General features: G+C 33.9%; 1 protein-coding gene across 5 annotated transcripts in view; it reads left to right on the plus strand.

The window, feature by feature from the left end:
• ntrk2a (neurotrophic tyrosine kinase, receptor, type 2a) overlaps positions 1–12,537 on the plus strand; it is an 89,209-nt gene that overhangs the window by 48,510 nt on the left and 28,162 nt on the right. For all 5 annotated transcript variants that reach the window (XM_088630198.1, XM_088630200.1, XM_088630199.1 and 2 more), the window contains one exon: positions 8,280–8,468. In XM_088630198.1, coding sequence (XP_088486324.1) covers positions 8,280–8,468 — 189 coding nt within the window. The remainder of the gene's footprint in view (positions 1–8,279; positions 8,469–12,537) is intronic.

A 12,537-nucleotide genomic window follows, 5' to 3' on the forward strand; every position in this document is an offset into this window, starting at 1 on the left:
AACCAAGCTACACTGCTGCATTATATCCAGTATACCGTAACTCCAGAGTGAGCAGACTATAGTACCTCATACACAACTTTGATAAGACCAGTGCCATTGCTATACCTGAATCTAATATAGTGATGCAATCAATATGACTAGAATTTATAAGATATTTTTTCTCATTTAATTTCTAACCAACCCTGTGCCTTATTAAATGTGTTCTACATTGTTACACAGTATTACAAAACTACACTAATGAAATTATGGATTTACAATGTGAATGTTTGAAAACAACAGCTACAGTAATTAAGTAATTAAGGTGTGTACAGTATATGCATCCAGTACTGATCTTATCTTTTGTGCAGATTACATACTGTAAGTATTATCACATAAATGATGAGCAGGACTTTGTGTAAACCTGACTTCCTGTTAACATTGTGGTAAAATATTTTTCCTCCAGAAGTAAAAGACAGATTGATGCAGGTACTGGAGTCCATGAGCTTCAAAGTGTGCTTCTGAAAGGGCCTATGCTTGGCAGTGTGATCGATTAATAGTGTGTCTGCTTCCTTTTAACCTACTGTGAGAAAGAAACAATTGAAGAGCCCTATGTAGAGTCTTAAAGAAACAGAACCACTAATTATGTACTGTAGGTTCAAGCGGTATATATAAATCTATGTTTTAGCGTTCAGATTATCTAAAACTCCTGCTTAGGAGCATCAGAACTGATTTCTGAACCATGACATTAGTCATTTTTGGAGAAATAATTTCAAATTAATTGATAATTGAATGAAAAAAGTGTTTTCTTCTCTTGAGATTGTTAGTCCTTGACACACATGATTCTCAGTAATTTATAGCTTTTTATAGTTCACATACACAACAAATATATACACTAGAAACTATGATGTGGTAATAGTGGAAGTGGTTATTTTTGGCATATTGTTTTCTATTTTAGCTCATCAACCTGTGGTAATCAAAGGTACTGTATAGCACTGCCTCTACAGTTTGTGTCAAATCTGTGGTATGTTTGATTGCCAGTAATGATCACCAATAAATTTGTCATCAAACCATGTACAGGTCATGGTGCGCAGACTGCTGCTGGCGTAAATGTGTCTATCAAATGCTGCTCATGTGGGCAGTTTTACAGCTAGAATTTATGCAGCAGTTCCAGGATTTTCCTAACTCTAAGTAATTGGAAAAGCATTTAATGAAATTGCTCGCAATAATGGCAGGTTGCTAATTAATGTGGGGTTGGAGGAAAGGAATGCAGGAGCGTTACTCTGGGGAAGTGAGTAGTAATTCCATATGAAAACCATTCCAAATCTATCTTGGGATGTTGTTACCATTATTATCAATTTGAAAACATGCATTACTCTTAGTACTCGAATTGGTGCATCTCACCAACAATATTAATATATTCAAGTTAGCATTCACAGGTTAGTATCAGTACCATTAATGTGATTATAACGGTGTGCTGGGGGTTAAAAGGTCAGTGCTACATGCAGGACAGAGCTGTCACTGTGTCATGTCTCAAAAAGATAGGCAGGTCCATGACATTAATAAGCAAATTGCTTGTTAATTAAAAAAATGCTTCTTCAATTAAAAAAAAAAATATTTCTGTAATTAATTTCACACCCAGAGTATGGAGACAAGAAGACAATAAGATATATTGCTTTACTTGCCCTCCTGGGGATGAATAAAGTATTTTGAATTCTATAAATCTGAAGATGGAACCACTCCAAGCTATGCTCTGTAATTTTAAACAAAACTATATTTTTTAAATGAAAGTAATAACATTATAATGAATGCAACTCCAAAAGGCTTACATTGTCTTGCCAATTCGCTTACACGCTTGGGTTAGGCTGTAAATATTGCTTACATAATTGAAATCCTGTGACAGGTTGGGTATTCTATTTTCTTCATGTTGCTTATTGGAGTGCCCTCTTTAATGGTCAACACTAATTTGTTATTCTAAACAAAATCAATAATTCACATCCTTTCTTACCTTAAATTGTCTGCAGTGTTTAAAATATTAAACGGCTATGTTACTGCTCATGGGGCAGGGTGAGGCACTTTTACAATAAGGAAAATGCGAATCTGGCTGTTTATGTGAAAGGATCAGTTGGAATTGATTACAGATCATCAACATGTTGCTACCAGTAGCCTGATTAGTTCTGGTCTATATAGAAAAAAAGAAATTAAGAAGTACTGTAGCAAGGTTGAAAAGGTTAGTATCTGTATTTACAGCATGTACAGATGTTTCACACTTTTCTACTAGTCACAAAAAAAATCACTGAATGATTAAGGTGAGTAAAAATGAAATGTTGGTAAAAATGCATCTCATTTAATGTTTTAACATATTGTGTTACAATGTTATCATTGTATGAATGTATCTTTAAATTTTATATTATTATGTAATATTAAAATATAGTACTTTGGCAATTTAGTTAGCGTTCATGTAGGTTTTTTACAAGGGACTGCAGTTTCCTCTCATCTCCAAATTATACGGTGGTTCGGTTACTCTGTGTCTCCAAATTGTCTCTGTGTATGTATACTTTGCAATAGACTGGAATCCTATCAGTAGCATGATTTGTCTTTGCAGCCTCTGCTTCTAGTGCTTCTAGGATAGACTCTAAGTTGCTGTGAATTTAAAAGCATTTTCTTTACTCAGTTTCAGGTCCATAGCATTACTGTTTTTTTTATGTCTTTATTTCTGAATTTCAAAACCTCTTCCATTCTTGGAAGAGTCAGAGGAATGCAGAACATAGTGCCCCATGAGTAGAGTGAAGTGGCTCTTGGAGAACTGAGAATTTCGGCATCTCTCAGTAAATCTTTCAGCTGTTCAATAAAATACAAATAAAATATCGAGTCAGCATTGCCAAACCATGAATACACGTTCAGGAAATATGTTTTACCTATAGTCTTTGCAGGTTCATTTGAGAATTATAAGTTTGTACAGAGATTTATACAATTGTATATCTCCTAAAACAGATTATATATACAGTAGAGAGAGATAATTAATTTATTATTCAGTAGGAATAACAGCACCAAAGAATTTAAACTTATTGAAAGGTTTATCGAGTGTTTTAGTTCACAATAAAATTTGGCTTAACCCGCTTGTCCACAGGACATGCAGACTGGGGAGTGACCAAGAGTCATTGGAAAGGTGGAAATGCAAAAAGATGTACCGCATGTGAGGGACAGGAGGACATTACGTACAGTATTTATAATAGTTTATTTGAGGAAATGACGTCAAGTGTGATTATAAATTACTGACAGCTGAGGTTGATTGAACTTCATCCCTCTCAAGCTTTAGTTATAAACTTCATTTTGTTCTTCATTAATTAATTATTTGTTCACATATTAACTAATTATTGGCAATTATTACTACTTACGAATTTAAATTATTGCTAATTATTGATTTAAAAGGAAACCATAAGATATTTAAAATGCTCTAAAGTAAAAAAAAGGGAAATTATTATCATTCAGTGAATTTGAAACGGAATTTTAAGGATATTGAGATTTAAGGATATAAGAGTCATTGTAATTGCTGGCAATGAAATCCAGCAGTAGAGCTCTGCACCTGCCATCCCTGCTGACTGGCTGTTGAAGAACATAACTGCCAACAGTGGAAATATGGAATGGTACAAGCAGGTTTATAAAACAGTCTTCAAAATGCACCAGTTAAATAAACTCTGCAGAGCATTTTTTTATTTCTGATGTCAAAAGAAATTTTGAGTCATTCTAAAAGGTGAAATGAAGGAAAGTATTTTTAAAAGGAAATAAAGTGCTCTGTTCATTTTTTTGGCAAGCCTACTGATATGGTAAGCAAGAAACAAATTATAATTGCCATAAAAAGTATTCATTTTTATTGACTTTTAGTTAATTGAATGCTGAAAGTTATATATTGGGTGTTTTTTGTTGCATAATTAAAACATTTTGGTTAATTCTATTATCTTAATGTTGAGTGTAACATTAATAACCAAACCCTATTTTCTAATTAATCAAATATGTACTGTATCTGTTATTTAATCTATTATCTATTAGTTCATAAATACAACATTTAAATATAAGCACATGTATTGTGAATAAAATACTGTATCTTTTATTTTACACTGCTGAAAACAAAATATATGTATCTTGAAACTAAAATTACAGTACAATTACTAATCTTCAGTTCTTTCCTGTCTTATCTGAAATAAAGATGAAAATCAATATAATATGACAGAGGCCATTACCCCCTTTCAATATGACTATAAGACGCAATAAGATGACCCCACTTAATCAAAGGGGCAGACTACATAAGGCACTCTTTAAAATACTAATATCAGAGTCCTATGATGGTTAAGTGTCTCATGGAGAAAACTCCACAGTATCTTGTCTGTAAGCATCTACTGTACCTGTGCAATGAATCAAATCCCTGTAATTACTATTTCACACAAGGCTTTAACCATCTATTAAGTTACATAATTTCCATACTATGTTGTGAAAGCTGAATTACTTAACAGACTTAAAAGTTGTATTGGGAGCTTAAACCAGCAGATTGCCAGGAATGGAGATTAAGGTATTACTTTTTTCAAACTATTAGCAAATATGATCATTGTTTTTACTATCTTATACTGTGTGAACAAGCAAGTCAATAATTTTGCGTTTGTACTGTACATCTTAGTGGAATTCATACAGGAGGTTTTCTCTAAAAAAAGGGCTCGATATTTCTGTCAAAATATATTTTACTGAGGTTAGCAGAATGCTTGTATCTTTACTGTTTCATAGCTGCTTAATTAGGAATTCTCATTTGCTGCATTGTTGAACCATATATAAGCTATATAAAACGGTCTTTAAAAGCGGATTATGATGCTACCTTGATCCACACACACAGCTGTTGCTTGTGGCTGTGCTGCTGACTCCCTTGTGATTTAATTATCCCTGGCCTTGACCAAACCAAGGAGGGAAGGCGTAGTGGGTCAAGTTTTTTTAAGATGAACACCAGTTCATAGCTATCAATAAACATTACCATCAGTGCTCATTTTCCCTTAATGCTTGATAATGCAATCCAGGTGTAGCTTCCTGTAATATTTGATACATTTAATATATTTTCATATACAGTATTTAATATCACAACATCTGTTAAGTAATGGGTTATGTGTTATGAGAAGGGAAGCAGAAGATGCTATGTGTACTGGTCAAATGAAAATAAAGCAGTTTATAAAACACTTACAGCATGTCACTAAGCTTCAATAATTCCTACATTGGAAACTACAGTAGAGTGGAATTTCATTTTCGAATATTGTATGTTCTATTATGTAAGATGACAATTTACACATTCACTAAAACGTGTTTAAATAATTTTGCATTTATGTGGTTTACATGTAAGAGGGACCCAGTTCATTCACCACTGTTATGGGGCCCCAGTACACAACCTAGAAAATTACTTCACCAATTTGAATTAAGGGGGGCAGGGCAGATTGTACAAAATGGAATTTAGCCAAGAGATTAACTCCCCCTCCTTTCAAGCAGTCAGGAAATCAATTTAACGTCTCATCCAAAGGCTGGTGCTGGTTTTGAAAATTGTGCTCCTGAGGGAAGAGCAACACCTACTGGATCACCAGCACCCCTTTAAGCAACACCATGGCTTCCCATGGAGGCTCCACGCCAATAATGACCAGGTCTAGCTTTGCATAGCTTAAGAAATCTGACAAGATCGGGCTACAAGGTGCCCTGCTGTCCAAACCCTGCACTCTCAAAATATCAGTGAAAGGATAAAAAAAAACTATCTACAATGGGGATAAAACAAAACAAACTAGGGCACTTATGTTGTATTGATAAGATTGTACTATGTTTATATTAACATATTGCATATACTGTACTGTTGATTAATAATTTATTAATATTTTGATATTGCTCTCTAAATAATAGTGCAGTGCATGTAATGTGATTTGGACTGTTCATGTCATTGTTCCAAAGCTCTTCAGACTAGTTTCACAGCAGTCTGTGTGTTGTAAGTGTAAAGAAACAGGATAGCTATGTGCTGAAATCTTTACAACAGGATCTCACTTCCTAAAGTAAAATCAAAATACAATTTGCAAATTAAAAGTACAGGGATTGAAAGTTTCAATCTCTGAAGCTCTAGTCAGAACAGGCAGGAGCAACAGCTGGGTCTCATCTACATCACATTTTCTGTAATTCTGACTAATATTTTCTTTGCAGGCAGCTACTGAAAGGAAAACAATCTACAAATACAGTTTACCATCATTTAGAAATGTTTATGGTTTCACAGTACTGTTTACATAATTCTTTAAATTGATCTTACTTCAGCATGATTTTTTATTACATTAAAGCCGGGACATTTCTGATTGTGTTTATTTCAATTTTCATTTGCAATCCATTTGTGTATGGTGAGGGAATACCACAGAACATGCAGATCTTAGACCTTGTGGTCTGTGACTTTGTTGGATACATACTGTACTGTTGGATGAAAAATTGAATGGAAAATTCTTAAACATAAGGTAGTTCTATTCATTACCAGTGCCAAATGTTTATTCAGGGTCATTACATTAAGGTTCAAAAGTAACTTAATGATGCCAGTACTGTAGAGTAAGCACAGTAATTTTCTGAAGTGGTTTTCTCTTTATTTTCAGTTTCCTTTGCATTATTTTTTGTAAAGAAAATACATCTTTTAAGAGATTTTTTGACAAAGTATTGACGGCAGCATTTCTTTATTGTTGGAATGTGAGCCTCAGAAGACATTCATAATTATTGAGTTTTTCTGAACAATTATGAGTTTAACTCACCAAATATTCAATCAGACCAAAATACTGTACTTTAACAGGTGATGGCATAAATGTCGCAGTAAAATACTGTTGTGTATTATGTACTGTATGTAACAGTAACAGTAAGACCAAATAAGACAATTTGTTTATTGCTATTCTTACTTTGCTTATTGCAGAAAATTCATGTGCATAATGAAATTGATCTCTCCGAGTCAAAGATGGTCAACAATAGTTAAAATATTATCTTAAAATGTTCATTAAAGCAACAGTGGGAGAAAATGTAGAGCAAAATCTACAAAAATACTTATGGACACAGAATAAAAATGTGCTTTTCCAATTTACAAAACCTACATTTTTTAGTAATCTCTAAGTCGTTTACTTCAGTACTCAATTCTCACATTAACTTTATGGAAATTTGGCAATAAGCACATTTCTGAAAAAACATTTAAACTGATTTTGCAGATAGCATATTTATAGTCAGTCTTAATGAGCAACACATTTCACAGTTGGAAAATGTCAGATTAAAACCTTGTTAATGGATCATCATTAGAACTGCAGAGTTTTCCAAAAAATAAATGTTTCAGGATATGTAAAAGAGTTGAGATACAGTGCATGCATTTTATGAGCATTTTGACACTGGATGAAAGAAAGGAGGCAGAAAGTAATAGTTCTTGTATAAGGTTTTGAATGACATAGTTTGTGCACTGACTTTCTTTCTCATGCAAATACTTACTGTAATTGTCAGTTTATGATGTTATTTTTTAACCATTTCCATTAATCTAGCCTTTTGGCTTCTTTTAGAATGTATGCATTCTTAAATCTCCTAAATTTGCTGTATATTGCACTATATCACTGCTTGCATTGACTTCCGTGCTGTGATTTATTTTTGGACACTTCAAGGGAACTTTTCTGTCTTTGAACTGGTGAAAACAGAGCATAAACTGAATAGCCTGTAGCTGATTATATAACACTGAATTGTCTCTCGTGAGTCATGCTGAAAAGGCAAACAGGACACGGTTTTCTTTTTTACTGTATGTATTCTTTTCAACACACACGTACTACTAAATACTACTATATATTCATATTATTCCAGAGAGCCTAAATCTATCGTTATGATGAGATGAACATGGTGATTTATTATTATTATTATTATTATTATTATTATTATTATTATTATTATTATTAGACAAACATTTTATGTTTATGTATATCCATTCAATAACTTCCATAAAGGAGGTCCAAGATTATGGTTGGTGTTCTTAGGGAAGATATAACTACAATTAAAATGATCTGGAAAACTAATGCCAATAACACACCATATTTCAATAGCACTTTTTTAAGGTACCTGTTTAGTTTCAAACGTATTTAGCTTTCTTTTCTCCTTCAGCTATGCATGCTCAGTAAGAATGCAAAGACCCAGTCAATGCAGACATTGTTTTGTTTATGGGATACTGTAAATCACAATGAGCGTTTGGTCCGAAATACGGCTGGATGAACGATGAGTCAGAGGCCCATTTTTCTCTGTTTCAGGGCCTTCTTCTGTGATCAGCAATGACGATGACTCTGCAAGTCCCCTTCATCACGTGTCAAATGGCAGCAACACTCCCTCTTCTTCAGAGATCGGTCCTGATGCTGTCATCATTGGAATGACGAAGATTCCTGTGATCGAAAATCCTCAGTATTTCAGGAGCACCAGCAGTTTACTCAAGTCTGATACCTGTGAGTATGAGTTTTTCATGTGTGCTTCTCCTCACCTAAAGTCAATGTACACTCCTGATACTGATCTTCTACTGAGCTGAGCAGTTGTGTTGAGGGTTTGTGGTATGCCGCATGCCAGCAATTCAGATTTCAACTCTTCGGCACTGGTAAGACTTTTAATTGAGGCTTTGCAAAGCTCCCCATAGATGGATTGACATTTCTTTTACTTCACTATATTTATTTACAGGGGATGCCCAAGAATATGTGGAACTCTTACTAGAATTTCATTAGTGAAGATTAGGTATGGCAGGAGCTTAAGGAGACATAACTATGCACTTTAAGATGATTGCTTTTAAGACACTACAGTATATATACAATAAAATGTTTATTATTATTTTTGTCGTTGCTGCTGCTGTTGACTCCATATCTTCAATACCTGGTATTTTTCCTGAGAGTTCCCAGGCACCATATTAGGTACTTCACTTACTCTTGCATGACTGTTACCATAGTAACTTTACTGCTACTGCCATAGTGATGACATTGGAATGTCTGCTAAGCCTTGTGTTCCTGAGCTAGGTAGAATGAGTGGCACTTTTTATTATTTCTTTTCAGACCCCAGGTCTTGATTACTCTGATCAGTCTATCAGAGCAGTTAAAGATTTACAGTAAGAAAAGCCGTTCAAAACAGTACGTATTCTGATTGCTGCCTCTTTCAAATGCCAATAAAGAACATACTGTACCTGAGTCATTTTGAAAACGACTTTCTATTTTCCCTCTCTAGACATGTATGATTATATTCAGACATAAGCTCCGCATGAACTATAAACACATCAGAATTCATCATGCTTGAGAAAAAGCTGCTAGGCTGTTAAACATTAAACATTTAGATTCCAGTACATTCACTAGGTGTACAGTTAATATAATATTGTTATATAAAATATTTTGATTTGAAAACAACATATAACTGAAATGTAGGTGCAGGAGGGACCATGTTTGATAGTTCTATTGTGACAGAAGCAAGTCAAAATCTGTTAACGTAATTTATTTGTATTTGAAGACTTTTCTTTATATCACAGTCATAAACAGTACAGATCAAGACTACATTAAAAAAACTGTTTTCAGTTTAAATAACTGAATATGAATGTTTTTCCCCATTTGCTATATTAACGGTTACCATGGAATTAAACTGTAACCGTTTTGCACATTGTGTCTTATAGTCTACTTTCCTTTCACACCCTTTTAAACTTCTGTTTTTTTTATTTTTGAAGGCCAGCAATTGCTTTTCTTCAGAGCTTTCAGTTTCTCAGGTCAGATTTCTCTGCTTTCCTTTACGGCTAATCTGGTAATCACCAGTGTTACAAAAGCTTAAGCCCTGTTGACAGCATGTTCTCCATGGCTTCATTCGACATTCATTTCAAAGGCTGTTGGTTATTTTTCTTAGACATAACAGTCATTGCTTTACTGCTTCGAAAGGTGCTGATGCAATCTGTTTTTCCCACCCATAGGAAAGGATAACTGTTCTCGGATGTCTGAAAGTATTACTTGTTGGTGGCCTTTAATAATATTTGTGTAAATTAATAAGCTGGATAACAAATTTTAAAAAACTAATTAATCTCAATACTAAAATGAGATATTAACAGTTGTTTTTAGTGATATTATTGACAAATAAATGGTTTTGTCTTTTTCATTCAAATTAAAGTCAATGTTGAAGGTTCTTCATTCTGTATATTAAACCCTAGGTGTTTCGCTTTGAGAGCCTTGTGTCTTCCTGATAGCATTTTTTAGATTTGTGTGTGAATCTGGAGAGCAAAAGGAGTCTCGAGTATTTAACCTTAAACTTGTTTTGAAAATATTTTCCCCTCTCACCCAATTAAATTGTGACTGCTCATCATCAACACTGGGATGTTTCTTCCTTTGTAACATGCCTTGTCTTGTTTAGCTTCTAGAGGTGTCAACATCATTCTTTCACTTACCTTAGGAACAAGGTTAAAAATGTTCAGCAGATTTTTTTTTTAAATGTACATAGCTTTTATTTGCTTTTTGGGGGGCAAAAGTGCAATTCAAGCCCATGCTGAATATAAATAAGAATATGTGGGAATTGTTTTCAAATTTTAAACATTTTAATTGATTTCACAAGGAGATCCAGACTTAAGCCAATAGGAAAACAATGTAAATCCACAAGGCTAAAATATCTGTAATCAGAGAAAAATAGTAGAAATTTTCACTGTGTTAATGTGTTAAGTATCTATTATATGTGAACATTTAAAACTCAGTTTCTGAATAAACACCGATGGCTGCAAGACATCAGTGGATATACATGTTATATATAACCTGCTGTCTCACAGTTCTTGAGTTTGATACTGAACTGGAGCAGCTCCTGTGCGGTGTTTGTATATTTTCCCTGTATCTGCATGAGTTTTCTCTAGTTGCTCCTGTTTCTCCCCACCAGAGACATACTGGTTAGCTTGATTTGTGATTCTAAATTGTCCCTGTGTGCATATCCAGTACATGTGACCTGATAGATTAAGTTCCCTTCCAGAAGTATCCCAGCCTCATATACTATGATTTGGGGATTTAAGTGTTTTAATTTAATCAATAGATTGACGATACGTTTTGCAATGTGACACGAAAGTATTTACCAATTCTCATTTAAAGTAGATATAACCTTTCTAGAGTAAATGGTTATGGGTAGATATTGAGGGTGGCAGAGTAGGGTTTCTGCTCCTCATTGCTGTTTCTATATCATCTCAATAAAAGTAAATATCTCATTTATCTGTAGTTTTCAGATACTACAGTAACACCAGAATGGACAGCTTTTATCCAAAGTATTCTACCTGACTGAAACTGATTTAACCTAACATTTGTGACATTGTTGTGGAGTCGGGTGGCTCACCTGTACATAAAACTGTCATTTGAAACTGGAAATACTGCAGCATCGTACAAAGAAAACAAAATAAAGTTTATAAAAGAATGTGTGTAGGCTGTACATGACAAATGCCTGAAGGACGTCAGGCAAGATATTATAAATATTGCACCTGGACTTGATTAGTTTTTTGGAATGTTTTAAAATAAAAAAAAGCTGTTGATGTGTCAGTTCCTTGGAATTCTTGTGGTAAGTATTAATTTTAGGTTTGTAATTTTTTAACACTATGATTACAAACCCAAGTTTAAAACAAATTAGCATTACAACACTTTTTTTCCTGTGTTGCTTCATTACTTGTACAGCTTACCTTTCCAAAACCATTCAAATACAATGGCCATTGTGTATACACAGGAGTATGGCTGTCATTAATTCTACATTTTCTAAACTGTCTGATGTTTGCTCTTTTTATAGGTTAAGGTCTGTAATCCAGAGTTTATTATGAGTTTGAGTATGAGTCATGTCAGTAGCCAGTTCAGTTTAAAGAGTTGTACATAACAGACAGAACGAGGATTGAGCTGGACTGTGACAAACAATTGAAACTTCTGGGCAAATGCAGGCTTACAGAGTTAGTACTTGCTGGAAGCACATATTGCTTGAATTACAGACATACAGTACTTCTTGGCAGTGTTTGCCCATTCCTCCTTACACAACTGTTCAAGCTCAGTCATATTGTGAGGACATCATTGATGGACTACAACCTTTGCTAGTCCACAGATTTTCAATTCAGGGTGTGACTTTCAATAGGCATTGCGTGTATAGTTTTGTGCTGTTAACATGTAAGTACCTCTTTAGCCTAGCTCCTTGATATATTTTAGGATATATCCCATGAAGTTCTTAATTATGTTTCTTTTTAATTTCAGTTTTTAATTCTCTTTCTACACTATATATATATCTTTAAGAATATCTCTTTGAGAGAATGAAAGAAGTAGTTTGGAGCTTTTTCATGGGATGCCATTTTTCACATCTATTTAGAATTGTAGGATTTTTTCTAAGATTCATTTTTAAGAGATGATAGAGAATATTTTCAGTGGCAAAGACTTTCAAATTATGTTTGGGCTTACAATTGCAGTCGTTATGCATTTTATGGTGTTCCATGCAAATACGTGATAAATTAATGCACTGGATCTCAAATTTAAGGCAGGCTATTTTTGAGTTGATTTGTTCTCT

This window comes from Lepisosteus platostomus, chromosome 4 (genome assembly GCF_059453375.1).
Source record: "Lepisosteus platostomus isolate fLepPlt1 chromosome 4, fLepPlt1.hap1, whole genome shotgun sequence".
Taxonomy (NCBI): domain Eukaryota; kingdom Metazoa; phylum Chordata; class Actinopteri; order Semionotiformes; family Lepisosteidae; genus Lepisosteus; species Lepisosteus platostomus.